Raw genomic sequence first — 19,865 nt, forward strand, 5'->3', positions numbered from 1 at the left:
AGGACATAACTCAGAGCACTGCAGCACCCCGCTTTTACACAGGGTGCTGTAATGGAGATAGACATACAGTGGTTTTCAAAAGGTAATGGCAGCCTGCCGAGGGTCATCAGAGTCACATCATGACTTTGGCACTAGCTGTGTGACTTTAAGAAGGTTAAGTCATTTCTCTAAGCTTTACTAGGAGAATGTTTAGTGTTCATCATAAGGGCCTTATGATTAAACTTGGGTTCTGAACTTAAAAATATCTCATTTAATGCCCAATCTAACCTGTGTTCCCTATTTAACTTAGAGGAACCACTAAGTAAATTTCAGACACAATATAATTATACAATGTCAGTGAACTTTTAGTTACATTGGAAACTTGTTTGTCGTGGAATACTAGAAAGCAGCAATATCTTAAAAAGCACAATGCACTGTGATGTACAATCAATGGTACTGAATTACTCTAATAAGCTATTGCAATTTCTGACCACATTCAAATAAAGTTTTCTCATCTAGGTAAGCCAGAAAACCTTTGAAGATAACGATACTTAAATTAAGCTCTCTTAAGTCCTTTTGAGAAGAAAACAAGAAAATGATAAAAATTATGATCACTATAACTAGAAAATATTGATAAGCAAATATGATCACTTCAGCAGTAATTATAATAGCAAAAAATAGCAATCAGCTTAACTGCCCAATATTGAAGCAGTACAAGATATTTTCTAGTAACTTAGAAGTTATATTTACAAAGACTTTGATATTATGACATCAGGTAAAAAATATATGTAGCTGTTCATATAAAATAATCTCAACTATTTAAAAAATATTATAAATTTAAAGGCAAGATGATGGGTAGTTTTTTTTTTCTTTAGCTTTTTCTACATTTTCCAAATTTCCTGCCATGAAAATATTATTATATCTTTAATCAGAAAACACACACACACATTCTAATAACAACCACAAAATTATCATAGTCCACACCCTTTTATGTATGTAAGATGTAACCTGGCTTAGAAGAAACAACTTTATCTAAATAAAAGTCTGCAGTTTTTATTATATTTTCATTTATTTAAAAAGTATCTCTTAGAATCTGTTGATAAAACAAATTTAAATAATCATTCAGGATTGTAATCATGGGTTTTTTTTTTTAATAACATATTAAAAAGACTGAAAGGACATCAACCAAATGAAAATAACTGCTTTGTTCACGTGATGGAATATGAATAGTTTCTTCTTTAGCTTCTAAATGTTCTACAATGTTATACATGTTGTGTTATATACTGCTGCTAAGACTATGCACTAGAATGTTGTGTTAGGAGGCACCATAAGAGCTGTTAAGTGTGGGGTTCTGGGATCAGAATGCTTAGACTTGAACCTGGGCTCTACCATACTTGATGACTACGTGGCTTTGGGCCCTCACGTCTTTTCAGGTCCCATGTCTATAAGCGAAGCATAGTAACAGTCCCTATACTTCATCAGGTTGATGTGAGAATTAAATGAGAATCTAGAAAGCACCTAGCAGAGTGCACGGTATACAGAATTTTGATAAAGTATAAGGACAGCTCACATCACGGTGGTAAAAGGCACAGAAAAAAGAAACTATACCTATGGCAGGAATAATAAACTTGTATAGGTTGTATTTTTAAAAGACTGGTATGTATGTATGTGTGGAAGATGCATGTTGATGAGGTTTTTTTTCTAATTTTAAAAAATATTCTCGATTTCTATTTTTCTTTAACCATCTACAGATTCAAATATTCATAAAATTATACTGGAAAATAACTGCTTTGTTTTCTCAAATATTTTAATGCCAAATCAATTATGTGCCTTTATTAACATACATCATACTCAGAAGTAGTTAGCACATGTTTAAAACAAAGCCTTATTAAACCTAACAACGTAACATCTGAAAAGTAAAAGCAAAAATCACTTAATTATACACTTAATTATACCTTGAAGAAGATAAAGGACAAGAAGCCAGAAAAAGATGACCCTTGATGTTACTTGTAACCACCACCGGAAGAAAAAGGGGAAAAATACAACTCGAACAATTCCCTTTCTGGTCAGGGAAGTCCAAGGACTTTCAGGCTTTGCCTTTGCAAATGCAGACCCTGAAAAAAGTAAAATAGGACAACAGAGTAGATTTATATATTATTCTTTAATTTATTTAAAGAAAAAAATTTCAATGTTTGAAAAACATCACCACATAATTTTATTCTGTATTATACTATGAGTGAGAAATGTCCAATTTATAGATACTTTAAATATTTTGAAAAAAATATTTTTTGAAATAACAGAATTTCTCCCACACATTTTATAAACATAGAACAATATTCAAATGTCAGTTCTAGTTAGGAATTACAAATCACCACTTTGTTTTTTGGTTTTGTTTGTTTGTTTTTTGAGATAGGATCTCACTCTGCTGCCCAGGGTGGTGTCAAACTCCTGGGTTCAAGAGATCCTTCTGCCTTCAGCTTCCCAAAGTGCTGGGATTATAGGTGTGAGCCATTGTACCTGGTCCCATTCTCTCTTTTTAATACTATTCTTGTCTTCATCAAGGTTCACAATGTTGTTATTTCTAAAAAGATAGACAGACAGATAGATATCTGATATAGTTTGGAATATTTGTCCCCATCCAAATCTGATGTTGAATTGTAATCTCCAATGCTGGAGGCACGGCCTCGTGGGAGGTATATGGGCCATAAGGGTGAAGCCCTCATGGCTTGAGGCTGTCCTTGAGATAGTGAGTGAGTTCTCAGGAGATCTGGTGATTTAAAAGTGTGTGGCACCTCCCCACTACCACTCTCTGGCTCCTGCTCTGGCCATGTGATGTGACTGGTCCCGCTTGCCTTCTGCCATGGGTAAAGCTTCCCACCCCAGGCCGGGCGCGGTGGCTCACGCTTGTAATCCCAGCACTTTGGGAGGCCGAGGCGGGCGGATCACGAGGTCAGGAGATCCAGACCACGGTGAAACCCCGTCTCTACTAAAAATACAAAAAAAAAAATTAGCCGGGCGTGGTGGCGGGCGCCTGTAGTCCCAGCTACTCGGAGAGGCTGAGGCAGGAGAATGGCGTGAACCCGGGAGGAGGAGCTTGCAGTGAGCCGAGACTGCGCCACCGCACTCCAGCCTGGGCGACAGAGAGAGACTCCGTCTCAAAAAAAAAAAAAGCTTCCCACCCCAGAAGCAAGTGCTGGTGCTGTGCTTTCTGTACAGCCCGCAGAACCATGAACCAATTAAGCCTCTTTTCTTATAAATTACCCAATCTCAAGTATTTCTTTATAGCAATGCAAAACAGCCTAATACAATATTTAAACATATTTTGAATTCTGTTTCTTCCAGAACAATGTCTACTTGTATTAAGCATTTATTTATCCAAGACTCACCTCTTACAAGATCAACATCTATGAGGTCTGGTTTCACATGTGCTGTTTTCTTTGGTTTATTCCTTAGCCCCTACAATATATCAAAAGAAGCACTGGAATTGTATATATACTTAAATCTAGAACAGGAGAAAGTCAATTTCTAAAGCTTTCAATTTAAAATAAAATTGTTAATAGTACCGACAAAATGTAACACATTATGCATTTGTTACAAATGGAACACAATTACAGTATTGTAATAAATTTTATTATTGTTCAAAAAGATATATTTAGAGATGTGTGTAACATGCCAGGCCGGTTTATTACCAACAGTAAAATTCTAATACAAATACTATTACTACCAAGCAAATTTAGGTGTACAGCTTTAGGTGTAGAAGGAACTATATTGGCCCCATATGGGCATTTGGAGAGCGTTGAGGCTAGCTAGGGGAGCAGCAGCCCCGAAGGAACCTCAAGGTGTGGTGCTGGAGGCATTATTTCAGAAAGCAGTAAATCACACAGCTGAGGACCAGAAAGGATGCAGACTTCTCAACAGACGCCAATCAGCTGAGACCCAGGGAGGACAAGGCACTACTCAAGGATGATGGATGCCATTACGTTCACATGTCAACCCCCCATCAGACCATAAATGCCACCTCATCACCTCAGAACTTAGACACCATAACCAGGAAGGGGAGGAGGGAGAGGCAGTTGTCATAAACTTAATTCATTTAAACTTGAAATTATTGAACACTGAGCAAAATTAAGTTTCTGTTATCAGTATCAGTATACAGAGTGGAGTGGGTGGTTTAGATCAAAACTAGTGGGAAAAAACCTATAACAAAATAAATTACTGGTCGGGCGCGGTGGCTCACGCCTGTAATCCCAGCACTTTGGGAGGCCGAGGCGGGCGGATCACGAGGTCAGGAGATCCAGACCATCCTGGTTAACACGGTGAAACCCCGTCTCTACTAAAAATACAAAAAATTAGCTGGGCATGGTGGCACTCGCCTGTAATCCCAGCAACTCAGGGAGGCTGAAGCACGGAGAACTGTTTGAACCCAGGGGTTGGAGGCTGCCATAAACCAAGGTCACGCCATTGCACTCCAGCCTGGCGACAAAGTAAGACTCGGTCCCAAAAAATATAAAGTAAAACAAATAAATAAATAAAGATAACCTCTGTTCAGATATGATTTACAGTGCTGTTGGCCATGAATTGTTAATGAATCAAAAATATATATTAAATAAGGTGTCTTTAAACAGAAACACACATAAAACAAGTTACTTCCCCAGGCAGCAATGGTTCAGTATTCACTAATTCAGTGTTCATGGGTGACTTTATAGAACATAGCTACCCCAAATAATGAGTATGGGCTGTATCTGTACATTATTTCTGATTTTAATGTCACCATAAAGCGGCTGATGGATTAGAAATCATTCCCAAGATTTTGCAAATTGGAGAGGCAACTGTAATAATACATATATTTAAACAAAACTTCATTAATAAAGCACTATTTGGATTTGGTATTAAGTTTATTACAGTAAGATTTTACCTTTATTACTGTAAAAATATTTGAAAACAGTAACACATTTTAATTTACTTTTTATAAATTGCTTTCCTAACAACTTGAAAGTAACCTTATTGCCAATGTCTTCTGACTAATCTGAATCCTAATTTATTGCTGTATACCTAAAATTTTTATCAAGATTGTTTTAAGAACCAAAAGTCCCTATAGGAGAAACAGTAAGTTGTCTTGATTTGTGCAACTATCGTTTTTCAACATGATTCTTCTAATCGACCTTGTTTATATGGGGTTCATTTCCAATTTTATATTCTATTAAAATATATTTATTTTGAGCTATATTGTAGAGCCACACCCTAATAGCCAGTTTCAACAAAATTTTCCCTCTAAGGTAGCCTATCAAGATAATTTAAAGGTTTAAAAAGAAACAAAAAAAACAAAAAAAAAACAGAAGGCCAGGTAAGATGGTTCACGCCTGTAATCCCAGCACTTTGAGAGGCTGAGGTGGGCGGGATCACCTGAGGTCAGGAGTTCAAGACCAGCCTAGCCAACATGGTGAAACCCCATCTCCACTAAAAATACAAAAATTAGTCAGGCGTGGTAGTGGGTGCCTGTAATACCAGCTACTTGGGAGGCTGAGGCAGGAGAATCGCTTGAACCCGGGAGGCAGAGGATGCAGTGAGCTGAGATCGAATCTACAATTATTTTATTCACAAAAATAAAAGAAAGCATCAAGATACGAACATTCATAAAATCTGATTTTAATTAAGTAGCTATTTTACACTGGAAAATTTTCAATTGGCTTGGAGTAAACCACATTCACACAAAGTAGCATAGCTTTCAGTACTATCATGAACTGTTAAACAGTTTAAATGAACAAATAAAAAATGAAAAGGTTTTCTTAAAAAAAATGAGATTTTTAAAACTGCTAATTTATGCACAAACTAGAAAGTAGAAACAAGCAGCACAAATGCAATTAATACCCAATAATAAAAATATTTTATTTATTAAATATAATTTAAATTCTTATAGTACGTTCCTATAGTGAAATGACTCAAACACAGTAGTATAAAGTTTTTTATTTAAAAAAAAATTCTCTAAGTATACAGATAATGTTGGGCCAAAAAAAAAAAAAAAATGAAATGGGCTGTTTAAGTTTAGAAAGTGCTTCTGTTCAGTTATCTAGACTTCTGTGTATTGTTAATATTTAGACTCCATCAAAGTACATAAAGTTTCATTTTCTAGAAATCTTGTTTAGTTCCCCCACCCCCTTTTTCTCTGTAATGACTTTATAAGCTTTTTAAGTCTAGTCTTTTAACAAGCTTTAAAAGTCTAGTAGATAGCAAAACAGGAAAAACTTCCAAATTTACTTTTAAATTTTGGTCACGGTAATCAGAAAAAATCAAAGTTGTTAGTTATAATTTCTAAAATAGTTATGAAAAAATAATTTGCAACTTACAAAATATTTTATGCTTTAGCAATATCAACTCTGGGTCTTTAATTGAAAAATAAACACTTCCAAAAAATATATTTTCATGTCTTTGATTTCTCTAGTAGCTGCTCACTGCATTGACAACTAATGAAAGAATCAATTACATTGGACAAACTCAATATATTTGGTACACTGTTCTCTAAACAAAAGGCAGAGTGTTTTTTTCTTAATCAAATATTAACATTAATACACCACAGTTATGTACCTCTCTAACTTCCTTAGAATAAATACAAAATTATTTTACACTATAATTTGCCTCCACTAGAACGTTTAGTAAAAATGAAATGTGCTTTTAGGCTTGTTAACAAATTGATCCTTTTAATTAAAAATAACAAGAGTAGGGAGGATGATAAGTTTATTATTTATGTATCTATGTATGTATGTATTTTTTAGAGACAAAGTCTCACTCTGTTGCCCAGGCTGGAGTGCAGTGGTGTGATCATGGCTCACTACAGCCTCGAACTCCTGGGCTCAAGTGATTCTCCTGGCTCAGCCTCTCAAGTAGGTGGGACTGCAGGTATGTCCCAGCTAATTAAGAAAAATAATTTTTTTTTTAGAGATAGTGTCTCACTTTGTTGCCCAAGCTGGTCTTAACTCCTGGACTCAAGCAATCCCCCCACCTTGGCCTCCTAAAGTGTTGGGATTTCAGGTGTGAGCCAGATAAACTGATTAATGGGTAGTGTGTACTAATATTATTCATGTCATGGATACCCCAAAAGCTCTGACTTGACTGCTACGCAAACTATGCATGTAACAAAATTGCACATGTACCCCATGACTTTGTACAAACAAAAAGGAAAAAATAAAAATCTATAATTCAGTGGTTCTAAGTACATCCACAATATTGTGCAACCATTACCGCTATCTAGTTTTAGAAATTTTTTTATCACCTCAAAAGGAAAAATGAGAACAACTTTTCTTTAATTTTGTCTTATTTTTATCTTTATTTTTAAAGACTAGTCAAGTGCAATAGTGGGAAAGAGTGAAACAAGGAGTTCATCTGATCTATAACTGTCTGTGAACAATCGAGATAACTTGCTACCTTCAGACCTGCCAAAAGAGCAAGTTTTTATGTTTTTAATTCTTCAATTACTATTACAAGGTATTATCTTTAAAGGGAGACATACTTCAGAAAGAAGTTGTAGGTCCTAACTTTCCCTAAGATCATCCTGTTAGCAACACCAAGTAGTAACTAATATAATCCTTCCTCACCCTAACGTCTATTTAGGATTTAAAAGAGTTCTTTTAAAAAAGAGGAGGTTACATAAGTTATGTAGTAATTTGTGAATAGCTCCCAAAAACTAAAAAAAATTATTTATATGTATTTTTTCTGAGGCTTTTAAATTCCAAATGTGTCAACCTGATAACATAACCTTTCAAGGTACTTAATATCTCCTGTGTAATGAGTTAAAGGCTTTCTAACTGTCAAAGAGAATAAAAGGTATTATGGCATCTTACTAGACCTCTCTGCTGCTCTTTATTTGCTTGACTATCCCAACTCATCTTCATACTCTCTCTCTCCATACTATTTTCTCATGGATCTCCTACTTCTCTGTCCTTCTTTACTTGCATCTCTTTATCTACCTACCCATTAAATGATAGTTATTTCCCAATGCTCTGTTCTCAGCCCTTTTATTTCATCATTCAACAGAAATCTACTCATTCCTATGGCTATATCTATATAATGTTTTATATATATATATATGTATGTATGTATGTATCACATACAAACACATACCTATACATATTCACACTTTATCAACTGAGAACTCTCAAATGTCCCTCCCAAGTACCAAATAGATATTTCTATAACAGAATTCTAAATGTGCTCTTCTTCCAGTATTTCTTATCATCCTTAGTGCTGCCTGTCTACATTTGTTAGAATATAACCTTCTGCTTAAAATCTTCCAATTATCTCCCCTGTTGTTTTCCAGATTATGTCTAAACTCTTTGGCAAGGCATTCAAGCCCCTTCATAATCTGACTTCCATTTTCCTTTCTAGTTTTACTCCTAATGACATTAGTCTCCTTCCTCTATCCAACCTATTACCAAATCAAACTCCTTGGGGAGTCCTGCCGCAGTCATGTTTCTTCCATCCTTTACATATATTTCCATCTGCTCTTCATCTGTCTGAAATGTCTTCCTTAAGTTAATGAACCACTTTCTCTACGAAATCTTTCCCAACCTCCCCAGGCTTGTCTCCCCTCTCACTCTTCTATAGAGTTTTAGACATGCCTCTCTTAAAGGAATTTATCTCATGTATAATTATGCATCTCCCCTACAAAACTATAATCTATTTTATCTTTCTGTCCCATGACTTAATCCTATATTTAACACATACCAAAACTTTGTTAAATGTATTAATCCTTCCTCAAAAGTTTAGAGATTATCATTGCCAAATGGGAAAGAATCTTGCTCTTTATTACAAGTGACTAAGTAGTCTAAACATTAACAAATTTTTGGACTGATTTTTAGTAACTATAGACACTTGTTTTCAATCTAATGAAAACTTTTCTATACAAAATAGAAAATGTCAAGTAACTAAAGTAATACTGTCTGTGCCCAGATTAAATTTAGCTCGTGCAGAAACACACTGATTAGTATCTATGCAAATGAAAAATATAAATCTTATTACCAATAAAGAGTGCTGGGAAACAATAAATTCAGTTGAAAAACAGTTTTCATGCTAGCGAGGTAATCTATGAGAATATTTTATCAGCATAAGAGACATGATTACATGTTCAGGAAGAAAATGCCTGCTACAAAAACATTTTAATTAGTGCTTTACTGTCCTAAATTCTTTTTTAAAATGACCAACTTTTCAGTGACTCTTTTTGAGTCCAAGTCAATCTGTTAGTAGCACCAAAAAGCAGATCTCAATTAAGCAGAGCAGCATTTGCACAGGATCACTCAGGCGGGAAAAATCCTGAAACACTTACCAGTTTAATAAACTGTACAGAGCAATGACAGCATCAAAAGGGAGGAAAAGCAAACTAGAAGTATAAGGTGACAAGTGAAAGGGGAAAAAAGCTGACAAAAAAATAGTCATTAGAAATTCAATTTTAAAAGAACAGAAAGATGATAAAAAGAAAAAACCAACATCAGAAGTAAACGTGGCTATGGTAAATAAAGTTTACTTCTTTCTTCAAAAGCTTCAATAGAATAGTAATTTATATCTTAAAAGTATATTAAAAAACACTACAGAGAATGTAATTAATAATTCATAGAACTGTTTCAAAATAAACAAAATGAAATAAACTCGTTACCTTGATTTCTCTCTGTTCAACAGATTTTTCCCATATTTGTTGATCATATGCTCCAATCTACGAAAAGAAGACACTACATTAAATGATCATTGCTGGTACCCATCAAATAGGTATAACTCTGCTTGAAATACAAGCAACTCAGTATTCATTCAGCACAGATTAGATTTAGCCCTATCTCAGACTTCTCAGATCAGTATCATATTATTGCAGTGGTTCTCAAAGTATGATTTCAGGACCAGTAGTATTAGCGTCACCTTGGAACTTGTTAGAAATGCAAACTCTCAGGCCCCACTCCAGAGTTACTGAATCAGAAATACAGGTGTGAGGCCCTAAAACCTATGTTTTAAAAATCCCTCTTGAACAGAGAGGGGAACAACAGACACTGGGGCCTAATTGAGGGAGAAGGTTCAAAGGAGGGAGAGGTTCAGAAAAAAAACAAAAAACTATCAGGTACTATGCTTAGTACCCAGGTGATGAAATAACCTATATACCAAACCCCCAAGTCATGAGTTTACCTATATAACAAACCTGGACATGTATCCCTGAACCTAAAATAAAAATTAAATAACTTTTTTAAATCCCTCTTGATGATTCTGATGTTGAAAACCACTGCCCTAGGGAATCCTTAATTGTAAATAAACACAATTGCTACAGCTCTGTTATATTTGGGGAAAAACTTCCAAGTGATAAATTCTTTATGGCATTATTTTTAAAGAAGAAAAGTACTAACATGCTATACAATTAAAAATTTATAAACATGCAGACTGCAATTACCACTTAAAGTTTAAATTGGAAAACAAAGTTGTGAAATGATTGAAGACACAGGAAAATAATTATGAAGCAGAATTTCTTACAGCTTCTATTTTTATTATTCTTAGATGCTGGAAAGTTCTCTGAACTATACCTTCACCAGGGCAGGATGAACAAATCATTCTTTATTGTTCCCACCCAAGTTATTTGCTATTAGCTCCTACTGTCTCCAGTTTCCACTTAATTCCCCATATCCCAAATGACACTGAAATGGGTCAACACCATATAATTGTGACTAGGAATTTTCATTATTTGCATTAATTTAAAATTAGAATCCTAAGAAATTAAAAATATTTCCGATAACTACACTTAAGAGACTAGAGACAGAAAATGACCAGAGATAGGCAATATTATAAGAAAATACAGGAGGAAAGAGTATTTTCTGACTCACAACATAATTTACCCTAAAGTCCTTTAATCTACACATTATTTTTTAAATCTCAATTTCAAGAACTGAGAAACTGAGAACACCAGAATGGATTAAAAGGAGGTAGAATAAAATAACTTAAGTGACTCGATAAGAGCCTTTAATGTCTGTTATTCTTTTTTTTTTTTTTTTTTTTGAGATGGAGTCTCGCTCTGTTGCCCAGGCTGGAGTACAGTGGCGCAATCTCGGCTCACTGCAACCTCCGTCTCCTGGGTTCAAGTGATTCTTCTGCCTCAGCCTCCTGAGCAGCTGGGACTACAGGCGCGTGCCACCACGCCTGGCTAATTTTTTGTATTTTTAGTAGAGACGGTGTTTCACTGCATTAGCCAGGATGGTCTCGATCTCCTGACCTCGTGATCCACCCACCTCGGCCTCCCATCGTGCTGGGATTACAGGGGTGAGCCAATGCGCCCAGCTATTCTCTCTTATACGTTACCTTGCTCATATTAATTCTTCTGGTCCTGTAAATCCTATTCTCTTTTTCACCACTTGCCTATGACTCTTTTCTTTTAAAAATCATATTATGGCTGAGTGCAGAGTGGCTCTTGCCTGCAATCTCAGTACTTTGGAAGGCTGAGGTGGGAGAATCGCTTGAGCCCAGGAGTTTGAGACCAATCTTGGCAATGTAGTGAGACCTGTCTCTACAAAAAATTAAAAAATTAGCTGGGTGTGGTGGCACATGCTTGTAGTCCTGGCTACTCAGGGGACTGAGGTGGGAGGATTCCTTGAGCCTGGGAGGTTGAGGCTGCAGTGAGCCATGATCATGCCACTGCACTCCAGCCAGGGCAGCAGAGTATTCTGTCTCAAACAAAAAACCAACAACAACAACAACAACAAAAAACCATATTATACCCCCAAAATTAAAATATTGTAACACCTAGACCAAGCTACCTAGACCAAACAACATACTTATATGTAACTAAAACTGCCATGAATCTCTAGGAAGCAGGATTAAGAAACTCTAGGTAAACAACAACCAACTGGTTAGTCCTAATGGTAGCGGTGACCTGCGGAGATTAGTTGCCCCTCATCCTCTTAAATTCTAAATTCAATCAATCAATCATCTTCCTTAAAATCAGAAAAGGTAAGTATGGGAACATAGATTCCACATGAATAATTCTGCTCTAATAGAATAATTCAGAATAACTGGGCTTAAATGCAAATAATAATTTATTTTTTTAGGCCAGGTGCAGTAATTTATTTTTTTAGGCTGGGTATGGTGGCTCATGCCTGTAATCCTAGCACTTTGGGAGGCCGAGGCAGGCGAATTGCTTGAGCCCAGGAGTTTGAGACAAGCCTGAACAACATGGCAAAACCCTGTCTCTTCAAAAAACACAATAAATTAGCCCGGCATGGTAGGGTGCCCTTGCAGTCCCAGCTACTCAGAAGGCTGAGGTGGGAGGATCACTGGAGCCCAGGAGGTTGACGCTACAGTGGACCATGATCATGCCACTGTACTCTGCCTGGGTGACAGAGTGAGACCCTGTCTCAAAAAAAAAAAAAAAAAAAAAGTGTCACTATTTCAATGCACCACATACTTTTTAGTAAAATAATAATTAAAACTAATAAAGAATAGGTACCAATATGTTTTAATAACTATTTTGGCAGTATTTTGTTTTCATATACAAAAGTGTGCCTAACTTGTCTACAAAAGAACTATTTTTATTTCTAGGTGACTCAAGAATGTGAATGTGGCCGGGCGCGGTGGCTCACGCTTGTAATCCCAGCACTTTGGGAGGCCGAGGCGGGCGGATCACGAGGTCAGGAGATCCAGACCACGGTGAAACCCCGTCTCTACTAAAAATACAAAAAAATTAGCCGGGCGTGGTGGCGGGCGCCTGTAGTCCCAGCTACTCGGAGAGGCTGAGGCAGGAGAATGGCGTGAACCCAGGAGGCAGAGCTTGCAGTGAGCCGAGATCGCGCCACTGCATTCCAGTCTGGGCAACAGAGCGAGACTCCGTCTCAAAAAAAAAAAAAAAAAAAAAGAATGTGAATGTGTAGATACGTGTCCTATAATCCTAAAATCAGGAAAAATAAAATAATCCTATTCAATAGACCAAATCAGAAATGCATGTCAATCCTTGGCATAACTAGGTTCAAGGCAACTCCAGCATGGTACTTAATAGGCCTGAGGCTTAGAAAGGTATAGAAAGCCTAAGAAACTCCGCAGTGAAGCAGTAGGTAAAAATGGAAATGCTTCTTGAAAGCTGACGTGTTTCACTGTAAATAGCAGAATGCAATTCTAAAGGTGGGTGGATAGACATTCCTATTAAAAAAGCCACAGGATAAAATGGTTTGTTTTACTGGAAAGACACATTTATTCAAAGATTTGATAGGTGAGAGGAAGGGCAACTTTTACTGTTAATAGAATGTCTCATGGTGGCAGTGGGGAGGCCTCTTAATTTTTTTAAACTAGATAAATTTCATTTTCAATTACAGCAATTAAATGTCTATAAGTGCAGGAATCAGTTCTCCTTTGCAGCAGACTTCTTGTTTTGGAAATACTACCAGATAGGCCAGGCATGGTGGCTCATGCCTGTAATCCCAGCACTTTGGGAGGCCGAGGCAGGCGGATCATGAGGTCAGGAGATGGAGACCATCCTGGCCAAAATGGTGAAACCCTGTCTCTACTAAAACACACACACACACACACACACACACACACACACACACACAAAATTAGCCAGGCGTGGTGGTGCAGACCTGTAGTCCCCGCTACTCAGGAGGCTGAGGGAGGGGAATCGCTTGAACCTGGAAGGTGGAGGTTGCAGTGAGCCGAGATTGCACCACTGCACTCCAGCCTAGTGACAGAGCAAGACTCCATCTCAAAAAAAAAAAAAAAAAAAAAATACTACCAGAATGAACATTTTAGTTACTTAAGCAAACAGACTACTTTTTTGGAGAAAACTGTGAGGATGCTGGTTAACCTAAATGCAGGTGTCTCAGAAGGAGATGTTCAGGGTTTTGCTTAATAATGTGTATGCCTTTAACAAATTACCCTTACATATGAATTCAGACTGAATTATCTCTGAAATTGTTTGTTTCTTGGGATATGTGTGTAGTACACCAGTGGCCTCATGAAATCAGAGTGGTAGCCAGATCCTAGAAGTGAGAGTGAAGGGATTCTAAAGATCTCTTCCAGCCTTTAGTCTCACTTTATTCCCAGCTGGCAAGACAGTAGATCAGAACCCCTGTGGCTAGAGTCAAGCTCTTCCCTGAATGAAACATAATTCTACCGTCAATCATTATAGGGCAAGAAAAGAAGTGACACTTAGGACTAGGAAAGAGAAGAACCATCTTCTCAAGACTTAGGGTCATGGATCAAGAATAATTTGCAGAGCTGTGCTACCAAAGTTAAAAAATAACGGGACAGGTTTTCCAACTATTTTACCTCTAACACACAAATACACCCAAACCATTTCCAACATCTATATTTTACCCCTAACAGACATTTCCATTAACACACATTTCCATTTTACCTCTAAACACAAATAATGCACTTTCCCCTTCTGTTTTATATTTATTGTTACTGTATCCCTTTTATTTATTTTTTTATTTTTTGAGACAGGGTCTCAGTCTATTGCCCAGAGCGACTTGGCAGACTTGATTGAGTCACATAAGTTTGACAGGTGGTTTTTAACAAATTTCTTCTACACAAAATTAAATCGCAAGGCCAAGTTCAATTATAGTTCTCTGTGAAAGAAAACTCAGGAAGAAAATAACTACTTTTTTAAAAATGGCATACAAAAGATTAAAAGAAGATCAGTGGTAACATTTGTCTAATGGTACAGTAATTTTAATAAGATGGTATGTCTTCAATTGAGAAATAAATATTATGTAATATTTTGACTACTTCGAAATTTTTGGTACCTCCTAACTGTTCTCTTTTTCTCGTCTCTCCCCCAATGCCTCCAGTGTTTGTGTGTTTAGAAAAGGGCCTATTCAACATAATCCATAGGTTCACAGAAAAGAGGTTTCTTTAAAAGTACCTAACATTCTAGGCCGGGCACAGTGGCTCATGCTTGTAATCCCAGCACTTTGGGATGCCGAGGTGGGTGGATCACTTGAGGTCAGACCGTTCAGACCAGCCTGGCCAACATGGTGAAACCCCGTCTCTACTAAAAATACAAAACATTAGCTGGGCGTGGTGGCGCACGCCTGTAATCCCAGCTACTTGGGAGGCTGAGGCAGGAGAATCACTTGAACCCGGGAGGAGGAGGTTGCAGTAAGCCGAGATCGCACCATTGCACTCCAGCCTGGGCGACAAGAGTGAAACTCCGTCTCAAAAAAAAAAGTACCTAACATTTTGAAAGGATATATACTCAAATAATGTTTTGTTGATAGATACACAGAGAGAGATATATCAAGGTAATTAACATGCAAGTAATGGTATAGATATCCAACCATATTCTTCATAAGTAATGATCTGTTTCAAGGAGGGAAAAACATTGTTCCATCATATAAGAGGAGACTCTGAAATCCTGATTTATATTTTGTAGCCAATAGTTTTGCATATTGTGAGAATGTGAAGTTCCTTTCTCTGGTGCTTGGCTATGGTAAGCAACTTTATCAAGGTTCTTGTTATTACTCCCAGAGATGCCCTGAATACCTTAAGCCTCTGGTGCACTCATACCCAGAGCTGACCTACAGTCAGCTTTTCCATTCCTGGTCCCAGATGACCAAGCACTTTGTCATCTACAAACTCATCCTGTATCTTTGGTAACGTGTCCGACAGTCCAAAACAATGCCTTACAATAACTCCTTCTTCTTAATGACAGCAAGGTCAATTAAAGATTTTCTTCCCACAAGCTTTAATTTCTAATTACTGTGACCATCACCATTCCTGGAAGAATGTCTAGCCAGTTACTACTTCCCTGAGAAGACTGAAGTCTTAAGATACAAATACCATTTTCTGTCATCTCCACTTCTAGTATGTTTTCTCATCTAAAGTTTGAGCCATTACAGAGGTCAAAACTGATTTAAAAAAAAGAAAATTATGGAACAGCATCCTGAAAGCAGTAAGAAGAGTAAGAGTCAAAAGAAAAAAAAAGAGAAATTGAGATGCTGGAATTTAGTAATATCAAACAGATGAAAATTCAACTATATGAATATTTTTTAGATGCTTTCTGACCTACTGAAGACCGTTCTAACAGGAAAATTTCTAACAGGAAAATGAACATTATATACATGCTGTAAAAACTGAAATTAACATAGCTAATATGCTATATTAAATATATGTAAATATATACAGCAGATATTTAGAAGGATACATGAAAATCATTAATAATGATTACCTCTGAGAAGTACCAAAGACAACAGCACTTTTCCTTTCTGCCTTATATTCATTGTTACTGTATCACTTTTTTTTTTTTTTTTAAAGACAGGGTCTCACTCTGTCACCCAGACTGGAGTGTAGCAGCATGATCTTGGCTCACTGCAACCTTGATCTCCCAGGCTCAATCAATCCTCCCACCTCAGCATCCTGAGCACCTGGGACCACAGGTGTGCCCCCACCTCGCTCAGCTAATTTTTTATGTCTTGTAGAGGTGAGGGCTCCTTATGTTGCTCCCTATGCGGCCTTGAACTCTTGGGCTCAAGCAATCCACCCACCTCAGCCTCCCAAAGTGCTGGGATTACGGGTGTGGGCCACTGCGCCCAGCCACTGTATCACTTCCTCCCCTGCCCCTCTCCACAATGGAGATGTACTACTTTTATAAACCAGGATTCGAACCCAGGTCTATTGGATTCCAAAGTAATTTGAACTAGTTATCTTAGAAACTAATATGTTCCATAGTAACTAGTAAAGTTACTATCACTGAATAGGAACCTTATAGAGAATCATGTACCTCCTCCTACCGTTACTCTAATTTTATATATTTCTATACACTGAGACAAACAAAATGGGAAAGGGGAAGAAAAGGGAAAGGGGGAAATGGAGGAAGGGAAAACTGGGAAGGAAAGAAAAGCATAAAGAAACGGGAGGATTGGTAGGTAGAGAAAAAGACTGCCTTTGTCTAGGTATCTGCCAAGGTCAGCTCTGGCTCCTATGAAACAACTTTGTTATGAATATGATGGTATCAAAAGTACAAATGTTAAAACCTAGATAATTAGATGCTGAAATGAGAAACGTATCACTTAGGAATTTTAGAAAAGAAGTATCTTTGAAAAACAATTTGAAAAGCTACTCTTAGGCTATCTAATTACCCCTAGGTTATCACATTCAGAACAGCAGTGGCTCAGGTATCAAGAGGCCAAAGAGAAGGTGTCTTGCTTCAAAAAGGTAGTTATCAATAGTTTAATTAGATTGAGTGCTTAGATAAAAGATTAAGAATTCACAAATAAAAATAAGCAAGGCAAAAAGAGACCCGGATTTGCAAACATATTTAAAGCACCTAGTTTCCTTAACTAATGAACAGATATATCATAATACTGTATGTCAAAGCTCTAATTTTTCCTACCACCATATTTAGTTTCTTTTCTCTGAATCTCATTTAAGAAACTCTGAAAATCAAGCTATTAATTCTCACAAACACTAAATGCCATACAAAAAGAAAACACAAAGCCCAAATTTACTCCTAGATGAACCCCATGCAACAAACATCAGAGGCCAATCATGTGCCAGGATAAATGCTGTCTAATTTTGTTAGAAAGAGTATCTGTTAAAAGTATAACAATAAGGCTGGGCACAGTGGCTCACATCTGTAATACTAGCACTTTGGGAGGCCAAGGCAGGCAGATCACCTGAGGTCAGGAGTTCCAGACTAGCCTGGCCAACATGGTGAAACCCTATCTCTACTAAAAATACAAAAATTAGCTGGGTGTGGTGGTGGGCGCCTGTAGTTCCAGCTACTCAGGAGGCTGAGGCAGGAGAATCACTTGAACCTGGGAGGCGGAGGTTGCAGTGAGCCGCGATCACACCACTGCACTCTAGTCTGGGTGACAGAGCAAGACTCCATGTCAGAAAAAAAAAAAAAAAAAAAAAGTGTAACAATAATACCCTCAAGGCAAGAGATTACAGAATGTCTTGAGATAGGGCTGGGCTTGGTGGCTCATGCCTATCATACGAGCACCTTGCAAGGCAAGGCCAAGGCAGGAGGATCACTTAAGACCAGGAGTTCAAGACCGGCCTGGACAACACAGTGAGACCCCCATCTCTATTTAAAAAAATTAAAAATCAGCCAGGTACAGTAGCATGTGTCTGTAGTCCTAGCTACTTGGGAGGCTGAGGGGCAAGGATTTATTGAGCCCAGGAGTTCGAGGCTACAGTAAGCTATGATTGCACCATTGCACTCCAGCCTAGGTAACAACAACAACAAAATCTCGAGATAACCTCTTTAAAACAAAAAAAAAAATTTAAAAAAAGGAGATGCACAAGCCTTGGGTGACTCTTTCCATCTCTAAATTGATATTTTAAAAACATTACCTTTTTTGTGACTTTTTTTGGTATATGTATCATCAATCATAAGATGCTAATAGGCAAAGGTTATGTTGCTTTTATACCTAATGCAAACATCCCATATTTTATTTATTTATTTATTTAGAGACGAAGTCTCGCTTTGTCACCCAGGCTGGAGTGCAGTGGCACGATCTCGGCTCACTGCAATCTCTACCTCCCAGGTTCAAGCGATTCTTCTGCCTCAGCCTCCCGAGTAACTAGGACTACAGGTGCTCACCACCACACCCGGCTAATTTTTTAACGTTTTTGGTAAAGACGGGGTTTGACCATGTTTGTCAGGCTGGTCTCGAACTCCTGACCTCAAGTGATCCGCCCGCCTCGGCCTACCAGAATGCTGAAATTACAGGGGTAAGCCACTGCACCTGGCCCAACATTCCATATTTTAATAGTGATTTAATAGCTGTACAACCAAAGGTAATTTTTTGAGTCTTTTTATAGAAATAAATGTTATCAGTCAGAAAATACACTTTGTCAACTCAGGAATAGAAAATCAAATACCATAAGTTCTCACTTATAAGTGGGAGCTAAGCTATGGGTAGTACACAAAGGCACAGAGAGTGATATAATGGACTATGGAGACTCAGAAGGGGTAGGGTGGGAAGGGGGGGATGAGGGATAAAAAACCACATACTGGGTACAATGTACACTACTCAGGTAACAGGTACAATAAAATCTCAGACTTCATCACTATATAATTCATCCATGTAACCAAAAACCACTTGTGCCCCAAAAGCTACTGAAAATTTTCTTTTTTAATTTTAAAAAGACAAATTCTCAGAGAAAAAGAGAAGAAAATACTTTGTCATATTTGGAGTGTTGGTTTTTAACACTTTGTTTTCCCTAGCTTTTAATATTTGCTGATACAAATGGAAAAGACCCTGGACTGTTTAAGAGACCTGGATTTTTATCCTACCTCCACCATAACTAGAGCCTCATGGACATGGACAAGGTACTTGACCTTTCAACCTCCGATGATGGGGACAATAAAATACATTTCACAGAACTGAAATGTAAAAAGATAGTCTTGTATATAGTTGGTGCACTGTAAAAATATTAGTTCTTTTCTTTCTTGGCAAATCTTAATCTCACTAGGCTTCAATTATCTCACTTTTAAATTGCTAAAGCTTAACTATATTTAATTATGACAATATTCATCTCACTAACGATTTGGATAATATAACGATTACAGAGAGACAAAAGATTCAATACTATAAAATCAGATAGAAGCAATAAGAGTAGTTAGAAAGGTGTGGGCAGGGCCGGGCGCGGTGGCTCACGCTTGTAATCCCAGCACTTTGAGAGGCTGAGGCGGGCGGATCACGAGGTCAGGAGATCGAGACCACGGTGAAACCCCGCCTCTACTAAAAATACAAAAAATTAGCCGGGCGTGGTGGCGGGCACCTGTAGTCCCAGCTACTCGGAGAGGCTGAGGCAGAAGAATGGCGTGAACCCGGGAGGCAGAGCTTGCAGTGAGCTGAGATCGCGCCACTGCACTCCAGCCTGGGCGACAGAGCGAGACTCCGTCTCAAAAAAAAAAAAGAAAGGTGTGG

The 19,865-nt window shown here is 37.6% G+C and overlaps 1 protein-coding gene across 5 annotated transcripts in view; it reads right to left on the reverse strand.

Moving 5' to 3' along the window:
• The window catches only part of PHTF2 (putative homeodomain transcription factor 2), a 155,422-nt gene that overhangs the window by 53,685 nt on the left and 81,872 nt on the right, over positions 1-19,865 (reverse strand). For all 5 annotated transcript variants that reach the window (XM_032761240.2, XM_032761237.2, XM_032761241.2 and 2 more), the window contains exons 3-5: positions 9,623-9,679; positions 3,366-3,435; positions 1,935-2,093 (exon numbers count right to left, since the gene is read on the reverse strand). In XM_032761240.2, coding sequence (XP_032617131.1) covers positions 1,935-2,093; positions 3,366-3,435; positions 9,623-9,679 — 286 coding nt within the window. The remainder of the gene's footprint in view (positions 1-1,934; positions 2,094-3,365; positions 3,436-9,622; positions 9,680-19,865) is intronic.

The sequence above is a fragment of the Hylobates moloch genome, unplaced genomic scaffold (genome assembly GCF_009828535.3).
Source record: "Hylobates moloch isolate HMO894 unplaced genomic scaffold, HMol_V3 SCAFFOLD_1, whole genome shotgun sequence".
In the NCBI taxonomy this organism is placed as follows: Eukaryota; Metazoa; Chordata; class Mammalia; order Primates; family Hylobatidae; genus Hylobates; species Hylobates moloch.